The sequence below is a fragment of the Humulus lupulus genome, chromosome 8 (genome assembly GCF_963169125.1).
Source record: "Humulus lupulus chromosome 8, drHumLupu1.1, whole genome shotgun sequence".
In the NCBI taxonomy this organism is placed as follows: Eukaryota; Viridiplantae; Streptophyta; class Magnoliopsida; order Rosales; family Cannabaceae; genus Humulus; species Humulus lupulus.
The window spans coordinates 78,069,540-78,096,165 of record NC_084800.1 but is presented as its reverse complement, the minus strand read 5'-3'; the positions used below and the strand labels follow the sequence as shown (position 1 = coordinate 78,096,165).

The following is a 26,626-nucleotide window of genomic DNA, read 5'->3' as shown; positions in this document are numbered from 1 at the left end:
TTATCCTTTATTAGCTGCAGGCAGTCTGCCGCTAATAATATGTGAGACCCACCGCTATAATGTATTAGCGGCGGGCAGTCCGCCGTTAATACCCGTTCAAATAGAAGCCCGTGAAAATTCCTGCATTTTTCCTCTTCATTATTAGCGGCGGTCGCTAATAGTAAGTGGGTCCGCTGCTAATGATTTTTTTTTAAATAAAAAAAAATTAGAAATTTTTTTTAGTGGTGGACTACTGGTTCCATCGCTAATACCCCTCTTATTAGAGGCAGATCCAGGTCCGCTTCTAATGCATCCGCCCCTAATATTTAACTTTCTTGTAGTGTCTCAAACTAGTAGGTTTCATTATTTGCTCTCCATTTACCTTTTTTTTTTTTAAAAAAAAAGTGATTTATTTTCTAGCCTTTGATCACTTATGGCAAAGGCAGATATTACGTGGCATTTGGTTGCAAAACAAAAATGAAATGATATTGGTAATGGTAATATGAATGGAAATAAATGGATTTTTCATTCTTTTGTTTGGTTGAGACTTTAGAATTAGTAATTGTTGACGCCGTTTTTCGTCAACAGTGAAAGAAGAGCACGTAAACAATAAACAGTGATGCCCAATATAAATATGATAACACTAAACACGATTTTTACGTGGTTCAGCAGTTAAATCTGCCTAGTCCACGAGTCTTTGTTATTAAACTCAAGATTATCTCTGAAAATTCTTTAAGCATGAATTCTTCAGAGTTTTCTCTCCAGATCACCAAAATTCGATCCTTTACAATGGTGCATGACCTCTCTATTTATAGAGAATGTTGCAGAATATTATCCCACATATTTTGGGTAGTTACTCTTTTCGTGCAAATAGATTACATGGCTTTAAATGCCTGTAATCCGATATAAAAGGAAACGTCCCCTGAAGACCAGGGGCGTATAACTAATCAAATAATATCCCATGATTTTAGGGGATTTACAATAATAAATGTAGAACACATCTCTTATGGACAACACTTGTAGATGTTCAAGGTTATTATCATATATCTGCAAGGTCTCTCATCAATTTTCGAGCTAATGACACCTCCCGAGGTCACATGGTTTTCGAGATCGTACATGCGTCAGGCTCGGAACCCCTGATCCGAGGTCATCCCTGAGGACAGATGCATCTCGGGAGCTACCCTTTGAGATCATGTAGATTTCGAGGCCACCATATTCGAAGTCGTCTCAGCTTTGCAGGCTCGATGTCTAGTCTTGGAACATACTTCAGACTTTACGAGTTCATTCGCTGCAAATCCAGATTTCGAGGTCACATTTAACATGGCTCGAAATCTGGGTATAACATCTTGCCCCCTCAAAAGTATTTGTTCGAATCCTAAGAGAAGGAAACTTTTGAACTACTTCCTTCGGGAACCGTATCGTCATATACATGAAAATAGACACGCGTCATTTGGGTATTGCTCATTTTTGGTACTTGAGTACCTTGGACACCTGCCCACGATCATTCGTCTGCCACCTTTTCGGCACCATCTTGTCATTGACCCCTGACCGTCGGATTTTATGATGATTCTAGCCAATGGCCCAGATTAATCCTCTTTATCACTTTTCTTCCTTTATATATTCAAGGTCTTCTTCTTCCTCTTATTTTACACGCATCAGAAACGGAAAAGGGAAGGGACGAAACCAAAGACCATCCCAGAGAACCTCTTTCTCGTGCATGTTCTCTCAGCCGAAGAAACAAAGGACTTCCGGTTTGTTCGAGTCCGTGAAATCATATTTGCAGCCTCTCCTCCAGTCAGCAATTTCTCTGCAATCGCCATTATTGTGTAAGTGTCCAATCTTTGTTTTCCTTTATCCCAGTTTCTGTTCATATCGTTCTTGCTATGTCTTTGAATGTACTAGTTTATTTCCTTAGTATAAAACGTTAGGGAATTTTTGTCTGATAGGCTTTTATGTTTTTAAGTTTCTATACTGAGTTTACATCACTGGTTCATACCCAGTTTTGATGTTTGAGCAAGATTCCTGTTTTCTGGGTTTTAATATTTTAAGAGACGTTTCTTGTACACCAAGATTTCGGGTATAAAACCTTGCCATTGACAGATGCACGATTCCCAAGGTTACCTTTTCTGGTTATCCGCCACTCTTTTTCCCCTGATTTTCGGGATTCTAAAAAATAATTGTCTACTCCCCTCCCTTTCTCGTGGAACGCACGTCCTGACTCTTTAGTAAGGGTCTTAGTATCGAGCTTGTTTTATTCTCAAACTCCGAGCTCGTCCTATCGAGCTTGTAATTCTTGCATGCATGGCCCTCACCATTTTTTCTTTCTCGCTAGATGTCACAGAATCTGGAAAGACGGTGGGGGTCGTTGCTGGAAATCCCTTATTCGCCAAAAACCCCGAGCCCGGAATCACTGTTTTCTCGAAATCAACGTCGAATCCGTGAGTACGAGCTTGCACGCGAGCAGGAGGATATTCGAGCTCACTACTGCCGCCAAATAGACGAGGTCATAGAGAAGAAAAGGAGAAATCTTCGGGAGGCCCTTTACCCAGAGTTCAACTCAAGGCCTAGGCCGATCCCCCTCGACCCCGCATTAAAGGTCACCGTCGCGTTTAGTCCAGGAGAACTTCAATTTTCGCTGATGGGGGAGCCTTCTTCCTCGCAGCTGAGGAAGGAAATCTTCGAGGCCCAGCACTATTGGAGCTCGGTTACCTCGACATGTCAAATAACTGACATTTTGGCCCTTCATGGCCTCAGGTTGTCAGGTTCTTTGAAGTGTCGAGCTCCGGCCGCCCACGAACGAAGCTGTTACGCCCCCGGGGATCGTGACAACAGGCTGAGATACGCGGCATGGAGCCAGGAACACATGAAGGCGGGGGCGCTGTTGCCTTTGAAGTCTTTTTTCAAGGACTTCACGGATTTTGTTGGGTTGGCTCCGTTCCAGCTCAACACCAATTCTTACAGGGTGCTGTCTGCCCTGAGGTCGCTGTACCACGAGTTGGAGTGGGAAGGGCCTTCACCTCAGGAGATTTTATATCTCTTTTGTCTGAAAAGCAACCCCTCCCGAGCTCGGGGAGGAGATGGTTTTTACTACCTTTCGAGCTATCCTAAAGAGAAGAAGGTCTTTGAAGATCTGCCGAATCATCCACCGGATTTCAAAAAAGCTTTCTTCTGGACAGACGGTCTGTCCCCGTCTCGACACTACTCGTTCAGGCGGATTCGTAAGTATTTCAATTTCCCTTATCTATGTACTCGGGATTTAGTTGTAGGACCCGTACTTAGTTGAAATGTCTCTTGCTTTCCAGCCAATTTTCAGCGTCCTACTCCTAACGAGGCAATGAAGGGGCATAGAGAGACCTTGCTCCATCTCCCTCATGGCAGGAGGTCTCTCTTGTACCTTTTACATGAGGATAAGCTCCGAAAATGCGGACTTTTGGGAGAGGGCCAGTCCACCTGTGACTGGTCCAATAAGAAGTATGAACATTGGGAGCAGGTGCCTTTGCCCACAGCGTCCTCCCTCCGAGGAGAGTGGTGAGGCCTCCACTTCCAGTTCGTAGAAGGAGTCCGCCGTCGGGGAATAAGGCTAATGACGAAGCCTCGAGTTCAGATTCGGATGAAGGTAGAGCCCTCCTTACCTCGAGAATGTGGTCCTTCACCTTACTAAAGCATAAACCCAATAGGTTAGTCTCATGCCCCTATGATGGATACCACTTCTACATATGGAGTTGGGTAGACGACTGTGTTCATAGGTTTGATAGTGGGCTCGGGAAGTATGACACCATGTATACTTCGGACGAGGTGTGGAACGGGATAGCTGTCCAATACGGGACCAACGATTATAGGGACCTTTCGAGGTTGACACCCACCTATAGGGAAGGTACTCCCCTCGCCTCTTCTGAAGATGGGGGAATTTCATGGTCCCCGAGCTCTAGTTCGGGGGAGAGTTCCAGTTAGGTCTTTTCTTTACTTGGTTTTTTTTCTTTTTATTTTCCAAGCTTATTATCATTATGTCTAACTCCGATTGGAACTGTGTAGGTGCCATGGACTCCGACCTTGACAATATCATCGAGAGTGGTGGCGCCAAAAGGAGCAAGCGTCCTAGGGCACCGTCGCAAAAGGTGGATCGGCCCACCAAAGTTCCCAAAAGGACCGAGAAGACACCTCCTCCCCCAGCTCCTCTTGTTACCAGCTCCATCACGGCGCCGTCTTCGCAGGTTGGTGCCGCAGCTGTGGCATCGACTTCGCAGGTCGATGCCCCTAACACGACCGAGCGATAACTTCCTGTAGTGGTTCGATCGACACTTGGTCCACCTTCTAGAAAGTCTTCTGCTTCTCGAGCTCAGAAGCTGTCAGTTTCTATCCACATGGATGCATATGTGGTTGATAATGCCGCTGGGTCCCATGGGTCTACGTTGGTCTCGGATGTTATGTCCCGAATCGGCCAGAGCTTTGGCAGTCTCGAAGCTCCCCAATGGCATTGCTTGAACGACACCCAAGACTGCACTGTCCTCTATGAGAAGAGTATCGAGCTCGCTGCCGCGGTAAGTGTCCTTCTACAGTCCTACTTCTTGGTTATAATAAAACTGACCTGGTGCTAATGATGATTTCTTCCTTTGTTAGTCTCTTACCTTTACTGCCCAGCTCAACTATAAGTTGAACAACGAGATCCACTTGAGCAAGTCTCATGCTCAGGAGGCGAAGGATCTCCACCTCAAAGCAAGCGATGACCTGAAGGCAGCAAATGCAAAGCTTGATGCAGGAGCTAAGGAACTTGAGGGCATGGCCACCGATCTTGGGAAGCTGAAAGCTAAGCTCAAGGAGCTTGAGAAGGAGAATGCCGAGCTCACAGATCTTAAGAAGGAGATCGCTCGGCTCCAGGAGGCCAACAAGAAGCTCGAAGAGGAAAAGGCCACCACCTTTGCTGAGTACAAAGAGAAGAAGGACCAGGCGGTTGACTCGGCCATGTACCGAATGTGGGCCAATAACGAAGACCTGGATACCAGCTTCTTAGGTCCTCACGAGGCGATACTTCTTCATAGGTGGAATGCTCGGCTTGAGGCGGAAGTGGCTGCTCGTGAGGCCGATTCGGAGGGAGTCCAGAAGGATAGTCATGCTATTCGTCCTGAGGATTCTGGTGCTGCTGGTGCTGAGAAGGCCAAGGAGACTCCTCCTTCTTGAATCTGATCTCGGGGAAATCTTGTCTTGGGGCTGTGTCCCCTTATTCCTTGTAATTACTTTAATTTATGCCCATGGGGCTGATACAATTTCTTTTATTATTGACCTATATATGCTTTACATTTCTCAGCTCGAAATATTTTGCACATTTTATATTGATGAATTATTTATGTTTATTTATTCTTACAAAAATAGTGTGGATTTAGGCTCGAGACTCAATGCATTCATGCATTGTTTGCTCGAATTATCCGCTTCCAATCTCGTTATTTATCAAGGTCGGATATTACTTTAACCACGAACTCGAAAGTTCTCACATGGTATGTAACGTGATTAGTTTAGTTATATCTTTTCTGCATAGTTACTTTTTCTCGTCCTCAGTTTTTACTCCAAGGTTATGAGTTCGAAACAATTTTCCTTTAAGATATTCCAACCTCGATATCGACTTATCTCGAAATAGGTTTAGGTTCCTACTTATCGTTGATTAGTTTTTTGGCTGGTTTGTTCCAAACCTGTTAAGTTTGCACATTTAGTTAAATCCAAACGTTATTATCTTTTGATGATTTGGTTGCCCAAACTATTTAAGCGCGCGTATCTGGTTATATCCAAATGCTTTTGTTTTTGATAATTCGGTTACGTCCAAACTATCTAAGCTCGCGTATCTGGTTATATCCAAATACTTTTATGTTTTTGATAATTCGGTTATGTCCAAACTATCTAAGCTCGCGTATCTGGTTATATCCAAATACTTTTATGTTTTTCGTGTATGTTATTTTTTATTTTTTAAGCTCATGGTATATGTACCAAAGATGCCCCCTTAATATCCTATGAGTGCGACCATAGGTTATTAAATTAAGAGACATTGCAAAAATAAAAAGAGATAACATATTGAACGAAATAGATCTTTATTTGATGGAATTCAAAAGCAAACAAACTAATACAGATAGAAAATCATGGTTATAGGCAACACTTTTCCTACACTACTGATAGTAAGGTCTAAGGTGTTCGCCATTCCATGCTCGTGGTACCAGGCTCCCGTCCAATCTCGCAAGTTTGTACACACCGGGACGGATGACTGACTCTATTTGGTACGGTCTTTCCCAATTCGGCCCGAGCACTCCAGCTGCTGGATCTCGTGTTGCCAAAAATACGCGTCTCAACACCAGATCTCCCATTCCGAACTTTCGATCTCGAACCCTCTTGTTGAAATACTTGGTGGTTCGTTGCTGGTAAGCAGCGTTTCTCAGCTGAGCCTCTTCTCTCTTTTCTTCAATTAAGTCTAAGGTTTCCTCGAGCTGAGTGTGGTTTGAACTTTGATCGTAAATCTGAGTTCGGATCGTTGGGATTTCGACCTCGATGGGCAACATTGCCTCGCAGCCGTAAGCTAGAGAGAACGGGGTATGCCTTGTTGACGTTCGAGCTGTGGTCCTATATCCCCATAGGACTTGGGGTAATTCTTCGGGCCACCGCCCCTTCGCCTCCTCCAGCTTTTTCTTCAGAGAACTTTTGAGAGTTTTGTTCACAGCTTCGACCTAGCCATTCTCTTGAGGATGAGCTACTGATGAAAAACTCTTTATTATGCCGTTCTTTTCACAAAAGTTGGTGAACAAGTCGCAATCGAACTGGGTTATAGTTGCCAATGGTTCAGCCTCCGTCCACTTCGTGAAATAATCCACGGCGACTAATGCATATTTTACTCCGCCCTTGCCAGTCGGGAGAGAGCCTATGAGGTCGATGCCCCATACCGCGAAAGGCCATGGAGAAGTCAACATAGTCAGCTCGGATGGTGGAGCTCGGGGTATCGTGGCGAATCTCTGGCATTTGTCGCATTTCTTCACGTACTCAAAAGAATCCGTTTTAAGGGTTGGCCAGAAATATCCTTGGCGTATGATCTTCTTGGACAGGCTATGCCCCCCGGTGTGATCTCCGCAGAACCCTTCATGAATTTCTTCAATGATCTTCTTAGCTTCGGGAGGGGTTACGCATCTAAGTAATGGCATGGAATATCCCCTCCTGTACAGTTTCCCGTCGAAAATGGTGTATCGGGGAAGTTGATACATCAACTTTCGAGCCTGGTTCCGATCTCTTGGAAGGACGCCGTTCTCGAGATATTCAACTATTGGGGTCATCCAGGTAGGCTTTGTGTCGATCATACATACATCTTCCTCCTCTGGCACATTAATGCTAGGTGCCGAAAGGTGTTCTATGGGCATGACATTCAGTTCTTCATTTTCAGCAGATGTGGCGAGCCGAGCTAAGGCATCTGCATTTGAGTTCCGCTCGCGGGGAACCTGTTCGATTGTATAAAATTCAAAACACTCTAATGTGGATTTTGTCTTCTCCAAATAAGCTGCCATTCTCGTGCCGCGAGCCTGGTATTCTCCCAAGATTTGATTAACCACGAGCTGGGAGTCAATGTAGCAATGTATAACTCTAGCTTTGAGTTCCTTGGCTATACGGAGTCCCGAGAGTAAAGCCTCGTATTCGGCCTCATTATTCGACGCTTTGAAGCCAAATCTTAAGGCAGAATGAAATCTGCTCCCTGCGAGGGTAACCAAAATGACCCCTGCCCCCGCTCCATTTTCATTTGATGAGCCGTCGACGTAAAGTTTCCACAACTCGTGGGCCGGGGTTATTACTTCGTCGTCGGCTATGCCCGTACATTCCACTATAAAAGTCCGCCAATGCCTGTGCCTTAATGGTCGTTCTCGGGTGGTAGGTGATCTCGAATTGTCCGAGCTCAACAGCCCATTTAAGAAGTCGACCTGAAGCTTCTGGTTTAGACAAGACTTGCCTAAGTGGTTGATCAGTCAGCACATGGATGGGATGCGCCTGAAAGTAGGGGTGGAGTTTACGAGACGAATGGATCAAACTGAGCGCGAGTTTCTCCATCAATGGATATCTTGACTATGCCCCCAGTAATCTTTTACTGATGTAATAAACGGGTCTTTGTACTTTCTCTTCTTCTCGAACGAGTACCGCGCTTATCGCGTGCTCGGTGGTTGAAAGGTACAGATACAGTATTTCTCCCGTTTCAGGCTTTGACAGGATGGGTGGTTCTGCAAGGTGCTTTTTGAGCTCCTGAAAGGCCAGCTCGCATTACTCCATCCATTCAAATTTCTTACCCCCTTTCAATAAGTTGAAAAATGGAAGACCACGGTCCGTAGATTTCGAGATGAATCTGCTTAGGGCTGCCATCCTGCCAGTCAAACTTTGGACATCTTTGTGCCTTCGAGGCGAGGGCATGTCAATCAGGGCCTTGATCTTGTCGGGGTTAGCCTCGATTCCACGAGAGTTCACAATAAAGCCCAAAAAATTTCCTGAAGATACCCCAAAGTGCACTTGTGAGGATTTAGCTTCATGTTATACTTTTTGAGCACGCCGAAGCACTCTTCGAGGTCATCAACATGGTTTTTGTTGAGCCGAGACTTGACAAGCATGTCATCAACATAAACCTCCATGTTGTTCCCTATTTGTTCTGAAAACATCATGTTTACGAGCCGCTGGTATGTGGCTCCAGCGTTCTTGAGCCCAAATGGCATGACATTATAGCAGTATAGCCCTTTATCCGTGACGAAGCTCGTATGTTCTTGGTCGGGGGCATGCATGGGAATCTGGTTATATCCAGAATAGGCATCCATGAAGGACATAAAGCCGTGCCCCGCTGTGGCATCCACGAGCTGATCAATCCTTGGCAACGGAAAACAGTCTTTCGGGCAAGCCTTGTTGAGATCTGAGTAGTCAATACAGGTTCGCCACGTCCCATTGGGCTTGGGGACCAACACCAGATTGGCTACCCAGTCAGGGTAAAAGGCATCCCTAATGAATCAGTTTGCCTTTAACCTGTCAACCTCCTCCTTTAGAGCTTTCTTTATTTCTTCGTCCAGCTGTCTTCGCTTTTGCTGCTTCGGGGGGAAGCTCATATCTATATTCAGTGCGTGGCTTGCTATGTTCGGACTTATTCCCACCATGTCCGAGTGCGACCATGCGAAGACATCCTGGTTTTCCTTCAAAAAGCAAATTAATTGCTATTTTGTCTCTTCTTGGAGGTGTTTTCCGACCTTCACCTTTTTCATGGGATCTGCCTCCTCGAGCTAAATTTCTTCGAGTTCCTCTAAAGGTTCGAGGTCAACTTTCTCCTCAATCCTTGGGTCAATCTCATCGTCAATCTCTAAGACCGTTTCGTCTTTGTTTTGAATGATGACGAGTGTTTGTGCGCTTGTCTGTTTCTTTCCTCTCAAGGAGATGTTGTAGCATTCCCTCCCTGCTAATTGGTCTCCTTTCAATGTCCCGACTCCGCTAGGGGTCGGAAATTTAAGGGCCAGATGCCTTACTGATGAAACTGCCCCCAGCCCGACCAGGGCGGGTCTTCCGAGCAGCACATTGTAGGCTGATGGTAAGTCTACTACCACGAACACCATCATCTTGGTTGCCGAGAGTGGGTAGTCTCCCAAGGTCACGGGGAGCTTGATGGATCCCATGCAGGCGGTTCCTTCTCCTGAAAAGCCGTACAAAGTAGTTGCACACGCTTTCAGGTCGCGAAGGGAGAGTCCCATCTTCTCGAGGGTTGCTTTATAAATAATGTTGACTGAGCTCCCATTATCTATGAGAACTCGGTGGACCTTTTTATTGGCCCGTTGAAGAGTAATGACCAGCGGATCATGGTGAGGAAACTGGACATGGGACGCGTCTTCCTCAGTGAAGGTTATTGGTTGTGTTTCAACCTTCTGGATTTTTGGAGCCCTAGGTTCGGGCTCATAAGGAGACCCATCTCCAGTCTTCAACTCGTTAACATATCTCTTTTGGGCATTCCTGCCCACTCCTGCGAAATGAGGCCCTCCCGAGATGGTTATTACATCCTCTCCATCTATCGGCGGGGGCCTGTCTTCTTCCTGAGCTCGGGAGTTATTGTTTTGTGTCGTCGAAGGCGCGGCTACTCTCTGGCTCGCGGCCGCCTGACTAGAACTCTGGTTTTTGACATATTGTCGGAAGTAACCTCTCGAGATCAATCCTTCGATCTCGTCCTTCAGTTGTCGACATTCATCGGTCGTATGCCCGGTGTCTCTGTGAAATTGGCAATACTTACTGGAGTCCCTTTTCGATTTTTGATTCCTCATCGGGTCCGGACGCCTAAAGGGGACCTGGTTTTCATTAGCCAGGTATATGTTCTCCCGAGACTCGTTGAGCTCAGTGTATACTCTGTATACGGAGAAATATCTCTCCCCTTTCTTTTTCTTTCCTCCCTCGGCTTCGGGGTTACTTCCTTCGTTCTTTTTCCTCTTGGAGGGGTTCTCCGTGACAGGCTTTGGAGCTGCTGGGTCCGCCGAGGTTGAGGCAGAGTTGACGTTTATCGTTGTAGTTTCAGGCTGGGAAGTCGCATTGAGCGTCGACCTCGCTTCCTCTACATTGACAAACCTCTGCGCTCGTCTGTTAAACTCGGTTATGGACCTTACTGGTTTTCTTTGCATGTCTTCCCAAAGGGCACTTCCCGGCATTACGCCGGCTCGGACAGCCATTAGGTGCCCACTGTCATCCACGTCCCGAGCTCGGGCGACTTCCAGATTAAACCTTGTTAAGTAACTTTTTAGTGTTTCGCCCGGCTGTTGTCGAATGTTAGTTAAGGTGGATGCCTCTGGTCTGACGCCCATCATTGCTCTGAACTGCTTCTTAAAGTCTTTAGACAACTGCTCCCAAGAAGTTATTGAGTGTCTCTTATATTTTTCGAACCAACTTTTGGCAGGTCCTGTCAATGATGCTGGAAACAACATGCACCTGAGCTCGTAACCCACGTTACTGGCTCTCATGATGGTGTTGAACGTGCTCAGGTGACTATACGGGTCGGTCTTTCCTTCAAATGTTGGGACGTGAGGGATCCGAAACCCTTGAGGAAATAGAGTATTGGAAATATGAGGAGCAAACGGTTCGAGCTCCTCGTCAGAGTCTTCATATCGATCATTCCTTTGCTCGTTTTTCAAAAGCTTAAAAGCCTTTTCAAGCTGGTCAATTCTTTCTTGGACTGGGTCCACAAGAGGCACTGTCTGGAATCGGCTGTCATCGATCATAATCCCAGGCTCACGTCTCCGCAAGGGATCTCTACGCCTATTCAAGCGATCCCTCAAGTCCGGATTTGTTTGGTCACCATTACCCCGACTTTGGTTTAGGCGCTCTCGCAGGTCGGGACGATTTCTGCGGTTTCCAGTATTCTTACGACCTCGGTCATGCTTGCTGACCGACCTGGTATCTCCAGACTCATCACTGGTAAAACTCGTCGCCTGGTAATTTCGTGATGGATTCTTTCCATGTCGCCTCGTCTCCGCCGTGCGAAACCGAGATGTTTGAATTTTTTCAGATGGGGCGCCTCTCCGTTCCTGGAAAGCCTCCCCGTTTCCTTGTCTTTCTCCCGCACGCCTTTCGCCCTGATCTCGAACGGGTTGAGCATTCCTGCGGGGAGGCGAAGGATATCTTATAGGTGATGGAGGAAACCGTATAGGCGACGGTGGCTGCCATCCATATCGCGGCCTAGACGGTCCAGAATTTTCCCGAGATGAGTCCGAGCCTCTGCAGGGGTTCGGTTGTCCTCAGTTCCTGCAGGCACTTCCACAGGCGGGTTAGCCGGGGCCCGAGCCCTAGTACTCCTCTGGGGCCTAGGTGGAGCGGATGGCTCTGCTGGTGCCGGAGGTTGAGTCAGCCTCCTTGTGGCAGCATCTTTTCGTGGACGCCCACGGGGTCTACGGGGAGGAACATGCACGTCCCTTGGAGGAGGGACTTGGTTTTCGCGCGGAGGCGGGGGCTGAGTCACCTGCGCCTCTACGGCTATCCTCGCCAACTCCTCATTTTGTTTGTTGGCCTCTGCCAACTGCTGCTTCAATTGTCGGTTTTCAAGTTCCACAATGGGAACGTACCGCTCAGGATTGTAATACATATCCTCATCCCTTGGTGGAGCAGGTGGTCCCCGGGAATCGAAAGATCCACTTCTTTCTTCAACATCCGGGTTTTCCATTGGCTGTTTCCCAGGACGTCTTGGGTAATTCTCTTCCGGTGTGTTCTGATTGTTAGTGGCCATGACTCTTCAGGAATGAATTCTTAAGGCTCTCAATGAAAGCACCAAACTGTTGATGCCGTTTTTCGTCAACAGTGAAAGAAGAGCACGTAAACAATAAACAGTGATGCCCAATATAAATATGATAACACTAAACACGATTTTTACGTGGTTCAGCAGTTAAATCTGCCTAGTCCACGAGTCTTTGTTATTAAACTCAAGATTATCTCTGAAAATTCTTTAAGCATGAATTCTTCAGAGTTTTCTCTCCAGATCACAAAAATTCGATCATTTACAATGGTGCATGACCTCTCTATTTATAGAGAAGGTTGCAGAATATTATCCCACATATTTTGGGTAGTTACTCTTTTCGTGCAAATAGATTACATGGCTTTAAATGCCTGTAATCCGATATAAAAGGAAATGTCCCCTGAAGACCAGGGGGCGTATAACTAATCAAATAATATCCCATGATTTTAGGGGATTTACAATAATAAGTGTAGAACACATCTCTTATGGACAACACTTGTAGATGTTCAAGGTTATTATCATATATCTGCAAGGTCTCTCATCAATTTTCGAGCTAATGACACCTCTCGAGGTCACATGGTTTTCGAGATCGTACATGCGTCAGGCTCGGAACCTCTGATCCGAGGTCATCCCTGAGGACAGATGCATCTCGGGAGCTACCCTTTGAGATCATGCGGATTTCGAGGCCACCATATTCGAAGTCGTCTCAGCTTTGCAGGCTCGATGTCTAGTCTTGGAACATACTTCAGACTTTATGAGTTCATTCGCTGCAAATCCAACTTTCAAGGTCACATTTAACATGGCTCGAAATCTGGGTATAACAGTAACATAATAAATATTATTATATTTGGTATAGTATGGAATGAAATGAAATGGAATAATATTTATATTATTTTGACCAAAATACATTTACTTTCATAAATATTTTTTAATATTAGATTTTTTTTATATACCAAATTATCATTTTTATTCTAAATCGTAATATTTTATTAAATTATCCTTATTTACAAAACATTTTTGTAGAAAAAAGTACAATAAAATATCATTCATACTACAAAATTGTAAAATTTTTATTTTATAATTTTTTTTTATAAAATCTAATTTTATTTTAAATCATAGTAAGATATATATAATAATTATATTAATATATAAATATTATAAATTATTATTATAATAATATATATCATATAATATGTAATCTCGATTTTTATAAAATTTTGCACAAATATTTAGTAATTATATTAATATAAATTTAAATATTGTGAAATAAAATTATTATAATAGTATTTAATACAAAATTAGATATTTAATGATTATATTAATCTAAATTCACATGTTTTAAAATATTATTATTACAATAATATATAATACATAATAAATACATTATATATAAGTTTGTGTTCTAAAAGATTATTCTATTATTATTTTTAAAAAATCATTAATAAAGTTTTGGTTTAATTTTTCTTTTAATATGTTTATGTCATTCTTTTATATATAATATTGTTTATTTATTTAAAATTTATATGACAATTATAAAAAATTAATAAAAATAATTAATGAATTTTTTAAATAAAATTAAGCAAACGTGCACATTACACATTGCTTACCTCTAGTATATATATATATATACTGGGTAGAAGCAACGTCCAATGCACGTTTGGTTAGTTTTAAAGTTGTATACATTGTCAATAATTTTAATAAAAATTCTTCATTATTTTAAAAATATATATATATATATATATTAGAATGAATTATAGTTCTATAGTATATATAAATATTTATATCAATAATCTCTACATATATAACATTTAAACACAATGTTGATATATATTTACATGGCTACATGACATATATATAAAATACAATAATATTTAAAAAGAAATTAATAATAAAAATAAAATAAGAATAGAAAAAGTAATAGTGTAGACATTAATATATGTGCATCAACTATCTTTAGTTTCTAAAGTATCTCGCAATATCTTTTAGTGAATTTGATGAAGAAAAAGAATTACAATCACTTGATAAAAACAAAGTATCACACAAATTTATAAGATAAAAAATAGATATGTATGATTTTATTATTTTTAAATAAATATGATTTAATTATTTAAATTATCATAAAATATTTTAAAAATATCCTATATATTTTTATTAATTAATTAACTTATTTTTGTTTAAGTTTATGTTTGTTCTAATTTTTAAATTTGGTAGTGACAACTAACTATTATATATTATATATTTAATATAATATTAAGTTTAATTTTTATTAAATTTTATTTAAGTTAAAAAATATATGATTTTATTATTTTTAAATTATTATCCTTGTAAAATATCTCTGAAATATTTTATTTTAATTTTTTTAATTAATTATTTATTTACATTTAAGTCATATTTATAATTTACTGTTAAATATAAAAATATTCTATTAAATATAAGAATGTTCTGTTAAAGTTAGCAAAAAAAATTAAAAAATTATTAAAATTAAAAATTTCTATTATTTACATGCTTGCTATATAAAAAAGATATATATTAATTTTAATAATTTCATTCAATTCTCATATACCAAACAGTCTTATGCCGCACCGGACCTACTACTTCACAAAATAAAAAATCTTCGTATGCTTATATTACACTCTTCTTACACTAATCACTCTAGGAACCCTGATGGGGGCCACCATGGCCTCGCTTTTTAAAAAATAAAAAATTGAATAAAAATAATTAATAATTATTATTTATATATAACGTTCATTAAAAAAATGAATTTGGTCTAGCTAGCTCCGTCTTAAATGTCTCTTTACCAAACTAAAAGTGGTATTGGGCATAATTAATAACCAGCAACAATATTCATTTTTTCTTTTACTAACTAAGGAAATGAATTAAACTGGATCAGTGTAAGTAATTAAAACTGTTTAGTTAATAAATTAGTCCACTTTGTCTCACGTTGTTTCCTTTAATATCTTATTAATTAATAAATTTTTATGAATATATATACATATGATATGAGGTATACTGACATATTCACCGCTGGGAATGATAATGTCAAAACGTTCCTTTCATTATATTTATATATATAAATATATATTTATAGTATAACTTTTTTTATTGGGTTTCACTTTAAATTTTATTAGTGGAGTTCTCAGTATTTGTTGACTTGTCAATAATTTTTGGCTCAATTTTTTTATGATAATGTATATTGTAGCTATTTAGAACATCTTACAAATTTTTAGGAAATTTCGAATAGTTTACAGTACCGAAAACTATATTCAAATATGTTGCTTTCTACGCGCATAAAAAAAAATTAGTCACGCGTGTAATAACATGTTTGAACTTAGTTTTCAGTACTGTAAACTATTCGAAATTTTTTAAAAATTTACAGATGATCTAAATAGCTACAATATACACGATCGTAAAAAAAAATCGCACCGAAAATTGTTCACGGGTTGGAAATACTTTGAGCCCTGCCGTTATAACTTAAATTGAAGCCAAGAATTCCCCCGTATTTATATATATAGGAGAATTTTCTTATAGGGACTTCACTTGAAGTTTTGCCAGTAGGGCTCTCAGTATTCTCAACCCATGAACAGTTTTTGATGCGATTTTTTTTATGACCATGTATATTGTAGTTATTTAGAGCATCCTGCAAATTTTCAGAAAATTATGAATAGTTTACAATATCGAAAACTATGTGAAAACATGTTGTTGCACGCGTGATTAATTTTTTTTATGCGCATAGAAAATAACATGTTTGAACCTAGTTTTCGGTACGATAAATTATTCAAAATTTTTTGAAAATTTACAGAATGTTCTAAGTAACTACAATATACATGGTCATAAAAAAAATCGTGACAAAAACTATTCTCAATACTGAGAGTCTTACCCCGGTAGGAATCTTTAGAAAAAAATTGTCTCATATATATATATATATATATATATATAATGCTTATCACGTTCTTTAGTTAAGTCTCTTCCCCCCACACTCAGTAACTTCCCAAGTCAACTCTAAAGTAGTTTTGTATATATCACTCTTTCTACCGTTATACTATATTAATAGCCCAATCCCCCAAATTAATTTTTCCCAATAACTCATAGCCAACTTAGTTTTTCTTTAATATTTCTCAGTATCACCAATATATCAAATCAAAATGGTCGTTGCCGGATCAGGCAGCGGCGGCGGAGAGGGTTGGGCCACCACCAAAGGCATAACCTTGCAAGTCCTAAATGGCCGATGGTTCATGGTATTCGCTTCACTTTTAATCATGTCCGCCGCGGGGGCCACCTACATGTTTGGTCTCTACTCAAGCGACATTAAGGAGGTTCTCGGCTACGACCAAACGACTCTCAACTTGTTGTCGTTTTTCAAGGACGTGGGCTCCAACGTCGGCATCCTTTCCGGTCTAATCAACGAGGTGACGCCGCCGTGGGTGGTCCTCTCCGTCGGCGCCGTCCTCAACTTCTTCGGCTATTTCATGATATGGATGGCGGTGACCAAAAAAATCCCAACTCCCAAGGTCTGGCACATGTGTGTCTACATCTGCATAGGGGCCAACTCACAGTCCTTCGCCAACACCGGCTCCCTAGTCACGGTGGTAAAAAATTTCCCGGAGTCACGCGGCGCCGTATTGGGTCTTCTCAAGGGCTATGTTGGTCTGAGTGGAGCTATAATAACTCAGCTCTACCACGCCTTCTACTTCGACGATACAAAAGCCTTGATCCTCCTCATCGGATGGTTACCAGCCGCTATTTCCTTCGCTTTTCTCAGAACCATTCGGTACATGAAAGTCATACGACAACCCAATGAGCTCAAAGTCTTCTATAACTTTCTCTATATTTCGCTTGGCCTCGCCGGGTTTCTCATGATCATGATCATAATACAAAACAAACTTACGTTTACTCGGCCGGAGTTTGGAGCTAGCGCCGGAATGGTAATCTTCTTGCTAATTGTTCCAATGGCTCTCGTTGTTTTCGAAGAATATAAGCTCTTTCGGTCCAATAAACTCGACTTCACTAGGATTGAGGAAAAAAGTAGTAGTACCACTCTTGACGATCATAACCATAATAATCATAAGAATGCTTCGCAACCACCGAATTCGGTTTCAGTATCCGAACCCGAACCCGAAACTGAAGCCTCGTGCTGGAAAACGGCATTCCAGCCCCCGAACAGGGGAGACGACTACACAATACTACAAGCTCTTTTCAGTATCGACATGTTCATTCTCTTCATTGCCTGCATCTGCGGCGTCGGGGGTACTTTGACGGCAGTCGACAATCTCGGGCAAATCGGGTCTTCACTCGGGTACCCGAAACGGAGCATAAGCACGTTCGTCTCGTTAGTCAGCATATGGAACTATCTGGGTCGGGTCGTAGCGGGTTTTTCATCGGAGTTCTTCTTGACCCGGTACAAGTTTCCTCGACCTCTCCTGTTGACTTTGATCATATTGCTCTCTTGCGTGGGTCACCTTTTGATCGCGTTCGACGTCCCCAACGGTCTTTACTTTGCGTCGATGATCATCGGGTTCTGCTTCGGGGCCCAATGGCCTTTACTGTTCGCCATAATTTCGGAGCTTTTCGGACTCAAGTACTACTCAACTCTGTACAATTTCGGATCAGTGGCCAGTCCGATCGGTCTATATATCCTCAACGTGAGGATTACTGGGCATTTATACGATAAGGAAGCGACGAGGCAAATGGCAGCTTTGGGAGCCAAACGGAAATCTGGGCAACAGTTGATTTGTAATGGTGTCAAGTGTTTTCAGTTGTCGTTTCTTATTATCACTGCTGCGACGTTTTTAGGGTCCTTAGTTTCGCTGATTCTGGTGCTTAGAACCAGAAAGTTTTACAAGAGTGATATTTACAAGAAGTTTAGGGATGTTGCTAAGGCCAATGAGACCGAAATGGCTTTGGCTGAATATGGTATTAAACCATCTAATAATGGTACTACTACAGCAGCCATTAATGGAAAGTAAGAGCTGTACTCACACTAATTTGTGGTATATACATAAATTTTATATACATTATTAATGTGAGAGGTCGGGTGTTGAAAATAGATTTAATGAAGAAAAAAAGTTTAGATATGTTTAAAAAAAAGTATTTGTTAATTTCCGTTATGTATTATCATGGATACAATCACAACACATGCGATTATTAATGCATTATGATTCCCACACAAGTGTATGATTTAAAATGCTTTGAGTCACTATATGCCATTAAACATTCACAGACACAGAGCTGCCATTTTCTTTTTCTGGTAGAAATGTTGCGATTTGGTACATTATGCTGTCACCACATGATGCGGCAAAAAACAATTGGTGTAATAATTTAAGATCAGATCCAATTTAAAATAGATAACAAAAGACTTAATATTAGATTGTAGCATTTGCGATTTGGTTATGTGATCATTCAATAATATGGTGACCCAATCAACAAGATTTGGGCACCTCAACACCAATGGCCCTTGTTTTGGACATTTGGATGTGATTCTCCATGACATGTAATCTAATTTTATTAATTATAGTTGTTTAATTGTTTAGGTGTTTTATTTAGGAGTGAACACGGGTTGAATTTTCAGATTTCGAGTGCATCGAGTTCATGTTTTGCAGGTTTCAGATGCATCGGATTTGTGTTTTTCAGATTTTGGGTGGGAAAATATGGTTCTAAACCCACTTGATTTTTTTGGATTTTGGGCGGGGTCGGGTCGGGGCAAAAATGGATTTTGGACCGTTTATGGGCCTTGGTAAAAGTTTTTCAAAAATACTATTTTTTGACACTTTTTTTTAAGAAATTTTGACATATTTTCTTGCAAAAAAAAAAAGATAAAAAAAATAATAAATAAAAATATCAATTATTTTTTTACAAGATTTTTTAATTTCATTAAAAAATTATGAAAAATACATAATTTCTGAAGTCTAAATTCTAAAGGTTTGAAAAGTTGATTTTAAGAGAAAAATCATCAAACATAAGTTATAGAAAAAAAATGTTTGATTTTAATGCATTTCAAGAAACAAACTACAAAAAAAAATATAGTTAAAGGGTTAAAAATTTAAACTTAAATATACTAATGAATCCCTTCCCTAATTATATTTTTTTAATCCAATTCAGTTATTTTTTTTTAAATATATATGTTTGGGGTCGGGTTAGATCTGAATTGGGCAGATTTTGTGAAAAAAATAATCATCGAATTGCGAGTCAGGCAAGTTGTGTGTATTTTCGAATTTTGCGAGTCAAATTTTCACTCATAGCTAATTTTATTCAATATATTACTAAGTATGCTTTGTGGTGCAAATGTTCAACTTGTTGAAAGTGGAACAGGAGGAGTTTCCTTCTTGAGATTTGCCAAGGGATGGTTTGTAATGTTTGTTTTTTGTTTCCCTTCCCCAAAAATAATAATAATAAACAATATGCATTATTAAAAAAAGGATTACGTAACAATCTAAATAAAGAGGAAATTAATACTACACATTTTTCGACAGAATTTAATTACTCGTCAATTGTTCAACAAATAATTGCAGATGATAAATGATAATGATAATGATAATGATGAGATAAAGAAAAAAACGTGGGCCATGCTGGTTTGACTATAGTATGGGGAAAACTGTGTCCTTTTCTTTGGGAGTCCTCTCTACCAAGTGGCCAAGAGAAGAGACAAGTGTATTTATGGGGATGAAATAGAAGTGTAAGGTGCTGGTTCTGGTTTTGGTTTCATGACAAAGATGATATAATTAAAGACTCCACACTTTTGTAGTAGCTAGGGCTAGGACTACATTTGATATAGCTTGGGCAATCATATTCTCACTCGACCATCTTTTGTTTTATTGTCCAAAAATAATACATGGTGGAGAGAGGAGAGGGTAAGATTATCGTACGATCACCTCAAATTTATTATATGGCTGAGTAAATGACAAGGCTACCAAGTTTGAGAATCAGCCAATCCCAAACCATTGATAAAATAAGAACCCATGCTCTTTTTTTTTGTTTTTATTTCTTTGAAAGAGAAGTAAGATTAGGGAATAATTGAAAGCGTACGTAAAATAACTCTGACATTTCTTTTACATTGTACTAAAAGTATAGAAAACTCTTGTTTATTGTGTAAAGTACTAATACTTTTTTTTTTTGGTTTAAAAATGCTAAACAACAAAATAAATGTTTACTATTTATGTATATTGATGTATTTTTAGACCATATGTTTTCACTCTATATTTGTTTGGACTTTATGTTTTGATAAATTACTTGTTGGACCTTGTTGGACCTTGTATTTTATAAAATAGTTCAAATAGACCTATAAACCCGATTTTAATAAAAAATATTTGAACTAAAATCACAAATAATTCATCAAACTAACAACTCAGAATAAAAATACAGTCATTATGCCTAGGAACTGTGTTGTTATATTCAATTTTTTTGTTCATCAAAATTAGGTTTAGGGGTCTATTTGAACTATTTTACAAAACACAGGGTCCAAAAAATAATTTGTCAAAACACATGGTCCAAACAAGTAATGAGGCAAAACATATGATCTAAAAATATATAAACCCTTGTTATTATTATATGTAAATGTATATTTTATGTGTTTTTTTTATTCATATGGTGTGGATATCATTTTGAAAGAAAAGAGGGAGTCTTTAGTATATGCTTACTTTAAATTAATCTCTTAATTGCCTTGTACACATATATGTATATAATTTCCTTTCTGTCATATAGGGTTTGGTTAAAGAAACATGGAAAATTCCAAGACAAATATATATAATTATTTTCTTGTATGGATAGAGTTAATGAAAATTTATAAACGAATGAGATTTGAGAGGTTCCAGCCTATTGAAATTCGCACCAAGGATTTGTTTTCTTTTCTTTCTTGAAACTTACTCTTGGATTGTACAAGCTAACAATGACTGAAATCCAAAAGCTCTGCTCCTATTTGCGAATTTCTTTCAGTTTTACTACTTGATGTTCGTTTGTATCACTTAATTTTTTTTTTTTCATATGAAAAACTCAATAGTTACATCATTATTAGAATCTGCGAAAAAAAGAAGAAAAAGAAAACACAACTAAACAAAGCAAAAATAGCGGGGTTGTTATTTTGTCCCTCCTTTTATGATATATCCAATGGCTTTTTCTCTCCAAACTAATAAAATTTTTGCCAGCCCATGCATCAAAAGTTTCCGGGTAAACCTATAGACCTTAACTAGCTTAAATTTAACCTTTTACTTAAATTTTTGAGAAAAACGAATAAGTTAGAAATTATTAAGGCTTTGTTATAGTTTTTATATAGTTTTTGGCTATGGAATTTGCCATGCATTGAAATGAGTTACTTTACTAATAATGCTCCCAAATAACTAGGCAATGTCCTCGATGCAAACTAAAGACAATTTGGGAAACTCTCGATCTGTCCATAGACTTGTCTACAGTGGTGGGCTTCAATTGATTGGGACTTGTGCAAGATATAGTTATTCTTTTTTAATCATCCATGCCATGGTACTGTTAGATATATTTGCATATTACTGTCCAACACCACTTTAGTTGTTTATTAAGTTGTCATAATTTTATAATAGTAATACTCAAACTGAATATTATCTCTCTACGGAGATATTTCAAGTTACAACAAAATTCTAAGTATTTATTTAAGAGTAATGATATTTGCACTTAAAATATACATTAAAATATTATACATAGTAATGTGACAATTTAATATAATCAATCACATTTATTAAAAATAAAACTTAATATTTTAAAAAGCAGTGACATATCGTTATGTGTAATATTTGAATTTAAATGCATATTTTGGATACACATATAATTACTCTTCAATTAATCTGCCTATCTAATGTTAATTTAATGTCTTTTTACATATCTTCATGAAAGAGAATAAGATCAAACAACTCATAAGGAGAAGACCAGAATTTCCACAATAGAGGAAGATAATAGATGCAATCCCACATAAGTTAGAATACATATTATAATATTCAGAGTATATATAAATTATTTACAAATAAATCCAACATATACCCAATCACAGATGGTGGGTGCAAGGTAGAGTTATTTTATTTAATGCTTTTTGGTATTGTAAGACTTTAGACTAGTTATAAAGAAATGGTGAAGTATATAAGGAAGTAGGGGTGTACAAAAATTATCCGATTGAATGAGAATTGATCGCCAAAAATTAGTTATCCAATTATGATTGGATCAGATCATATCGAATTGAATTTTTTGAAGCTCCAAATTGGATCAGATCCGTTATTGAATGATATATGCAAAAATCTAATACATTTGAACCGATCCAATTATATATATATTTTTAAAATTTATTTATTTATTTAAAAAGATATATTTTAAAAAATATATATTTATTTATTTAATTAGGATTATACTTATAATTTATGTTGAATTTGTATGATCGTGCATGATTTTGAACAAATTAGTGTTTCTATTAATAATATTATGATTATTTGAGCAAATAAATATAAGTACGAGACACATCCAATGGATAAATCAATCCAATACAATGAATAATTGGATCAGCTGAAACAAGTTAATTGAATTTGATCGGTTGTGAAACTCTAATATCCAAAGAATAATTGGAGTAACGCTCTATTAATCTAAGACCGTTACATGGTGTGTTTAAAATAGTGTTTAACTTGTTAAGTGAGTCATTTGGACTCAAAAATGTAATTAAGGTTTGGGTAAAAATGATTAAACTTTTCCTTAAAACTTTAAACATTTACAAGGGATCCCAAAAAGAGTTTAAACCAAAACATAATTACATCAACATTCACAAAATAATCGACCTAGGCTACAAAATATACTTTTAAACCTAAGTCTCTTAGATGTCTCGACCTCGACGGTCGAGCATGTCGAATATGTACACGCTGCTCTAGATCCCTCCAACTCATGGGTGGTCCACTTTCCATTTGCCCTTACCTGCACCACAGAGCACCCGTGAGCCAAGTCCCATCAAGAAAACTCAACAAGACATAACAGATATTCAGTTAAACATAGATAGTAAAAAGCATGATTCACAGATAATAAACAAACTCGTTTTAGCATATAACCAATTTACACGACTTATGTCGAGTGGGTGTGTACAACACCCCCATAGTGGCCATGCTATAACGACCTACATTCCGCATGATTATCACTGAATACAACCTATGCCGACCAATCAATGATATATAATGCAACCAGATGCAACAAATACAAATTTAATACAATGGAACATAACCCTAGCTAAACATTCAAGTATACGGTTATAATCGTTCGCATATCGATATTGGGGCCAATGCCCTACTCTAGGTGCATGTGCCAGTTTTCTTACCTCGAGTCTCATGCTGAAGGTGAGACGACCTCGAGTACGATCCTTTTCCCGAGCCCCTTGGTAATCCTAGTCACAACATTATGATATGCTCATTAGGAACTAAGTCCAAGTACAGTCTCCAAAAATTAAACCATAACTCTCGAGACCTCCAATTTCTTTCAACAAGGTAATGGAATCGTCCCTCCAAGCCCTCAAGTGGGCCCTCAAAATAGATCCTCAAAACCCCGAGCTTAATTCCCAAAAATAAGAAAAACATGTTTTCTGGGTACCTGGCGCGGTCGCGCTAATGCCCAAAACTCCCGAGTTTTTGGGACACTAGCGCGGTCGCGCTAAGCCCTAATGCAGTCACGCTTGGTCCCTGGAAACTCAAATCGCACTCCTGATTTTTGTGTTCTTCCCCAATTTAAAACCTACGATTTCAAAGCACCAATTTGACCCCAAAAACCCCAAAATTCGACCTCAAAATGCATCAAACTCATAATTTAAACCTCAAAACATATACAACGCACTTTATACATCATCTAAACCACAATCAAACAACAAATCCTAATCAAACACATGAATTGGAAATTTTTAGAGTTCTAAACCCATATTCCCACAAATCCGAAAATCCTAAGCAAATTATTGGTTTCCAATCCAATTCCAAGCTTTAGATTAGAGGGTAAACATATTTCTATCATCAACAATAACATACATACTTCCTAGAAGCACCGATTTTCGAAATTACACTAACCCCAAAATCTTCATCAAGAGAAATGACGAAAATTGAAAAACAGAGAAGAAACTCCATAACTCTCTCTAAATTGAGAATCCTATGCTTGATGATGACTTTGACAGCCACTAATCCCAATTTGCAAGCTTCAATTATCCTTAAAGCCTTCAATATTCCAAGGCAAAAGAGAAGTGGCTAGAACGTGTATGGCTGGCTGCCATCAACACTTAGTCAATTTTTGTCTAATTTCATGACCAAAAGACCAATATATTCTCCCCCATCAATTCCCTTCTTAATAGATCTCAACGTCAAAATGCTCATTTGTTTATAATTCCTACTAAACTCAATTAATTCTACTAATCTCCAAATTAACAAAATCCATCCAACACAATTATTCTACCAAGTAAATTTTATTTCAGAATAATCTCAAAATATTGAAATCCCCAAAATACTCCTATGCTCGACCTGAGCCGATCATTTTTCTCCATTGTGATTTTTCTGATAAAAATGCTCGAAAGGACCCACTCATACTAGATATCACATATATTCACATAATAATATAATCTCAAAGCATATAACACATGATAATTATAATTATACCCTCAACAAACCAAAGTTACGAAAATACAATTTTTTAACAAAATTGAGTTTTTTAACACATTTAATACACATAATCATACATACTCAATTATAAAATAATATAATTCACATAATTACTATACTTGCCCTCCCAATACTCTAACAATGCTCTTAATCATACCACATGGCTTAAAAACATTGAATGTGAATCAAGGAACACCCCTAAGTAAATCTCATTCTTAAATATTCAATAAAAAAAATGTTGTCTACTCGGATCAGTGACGACTCCGGATTAGTCACAGATTTGTCAGGTCACAGATTCTTTGCTTTTTGTAATAAATAAATAAATGTATATTTTCCCGTGTAAGATAATGGTTTAACAAATAACACGGGAGAAGGAGCATAGCTTAAAATTGAACTAGAGATAAACACTAACATTACCATACCAAAAGGCAGCATATGCGAGCACTAAACCAGTAAATAAAGTTTCAAACCTTCTCCACGAGAAGGTGAACCTATAGCTCAACAAAGACCATCATCCACCATGGCCAACAGGCTCTTAATTTATTTTAGTACTAACCAATCCTAATCACAAAATAGCACGAATAAATTTCGAGGCAACATTAAACATATTAAGAAATCTAAAGCTTTCATGTCATGTATATAAGTATACACTACAAAACCTCGGCCCTTGGCCCCTATAGCCAGGTAATCATGATCCCTTGTACTGTTTTCCACAAGCTCATAGATAGCTATTTAATTTGATCCCCACACATACTGCTTCCCTTTATTCTATTTCTCCTCACACCTCGATCTCTTTCTCTCTTCGTCTCATTATTATAAAATGAATAAAACCCATGCATTATGAATTCATATATTAATATATATTGGTACTTCTATGGCGTAACTCTAAAAAAAAGGCGCAACAGTACATTTTCTTGTGAACAGTTTTCAGTATTAATTTTTGTTATGAGCGTGTTTATTGTAGTTAGCATACTACAAATTTTTAGAAAATTCCGAATAATTTACAATACTGAAAAATAAAATTAAAACAGATTATTTTCCACACACATAACAAAAAAATAGTTATGCATGCAATAGTCTTTTTGAACCTCATTTTCGACATTATAAATTATTTAAAATTTTCTAAAACTTTACATGGTACTCTAATAAATAAGTATAATATACACTGTTATAAATTATTTTCGAATTGAAAATTGAAGAAAAGTGCACAAGTACTTTACTTTTTATGCCTTTACCACAAAAAAAAAATCAAGTAATATATATAAATAAATATATATTTATATAAATAGAGAGAGAGCCAAGAAACATGGCAAAGACCTATTTATATGTGACTGATTATGATCAACAAGAGAGAATGCCATGAATGTGGGAACTTGTGGGGGTAAGAGCTTGAATCTTTCCCCTTTCTTAGTATGCATCGGCGGTTGTTACACTCAAATTTCGAGGATGAATAAATAAGTCTCGAAATATAAGCTCGTAAAGCGCAAGCTCAAAAATAATAAGCAGTGGCTGAACACTTGTATAAATATGCATGATTCCTGACCTGTTCTTGTCGGCGATTAAGCACAAGTTTAAAAGATTCGAGATTAATCTTCAAGCTAAAAAAAAAAAGAATCTTCTCTGACGCATATGGGTGTTATTCGAGTCTTAGTTGTAAGCTCGAAGGCATTGGTCTTCGAAGATTGATTTCGATGAAATCACTACCTGAGGAGGAGGTTGACTGGAATAACGAGCTCGAAGTATTGGACGATCTCGAAAGCGCGTCAACCTTGCGTTCGATGTCAGCAACGCG

At 38.5% G+C, this 26,626-nt stretch overlaps 1 protein-coding gene across 1 annotated transcript; it reads left to right on the top strand.

Annotated features, from left to right (window-relative positions):
* Positions 1–16,175: 16,175 nt before the first annotated feature.
* LOC133797893 (protein NUCLEAR FUSION DEFECTIVE 4-like) lies at positions 16,176–18,240 on the top strand. Its single transcript, XM_062235991.1, has one exon. The coding sequence runs from the start codon at positions 16,360–16,362 to the stop codon at positions 18,178–18,180; it is 1,821 nt and encodes a 606-aa protein (XP_062091975.1). The 5' UTR covers positions 16,176–16,359; the 3' UTR covers positions 18,181–18,240.
* Positions 18,241–26,626: the final 8,386 nt, after the last annotated feature.

What these genes read in the sequence shown, in the direction of transcription:
- LOC133797893 (XM_062235991.1), top strand. Translation starts at nt 16,360, where the DNA reads ATGGTCGTTGCCGGATCAGGCAGCGGCGGCGGAGAGGGTTGGGCCACC.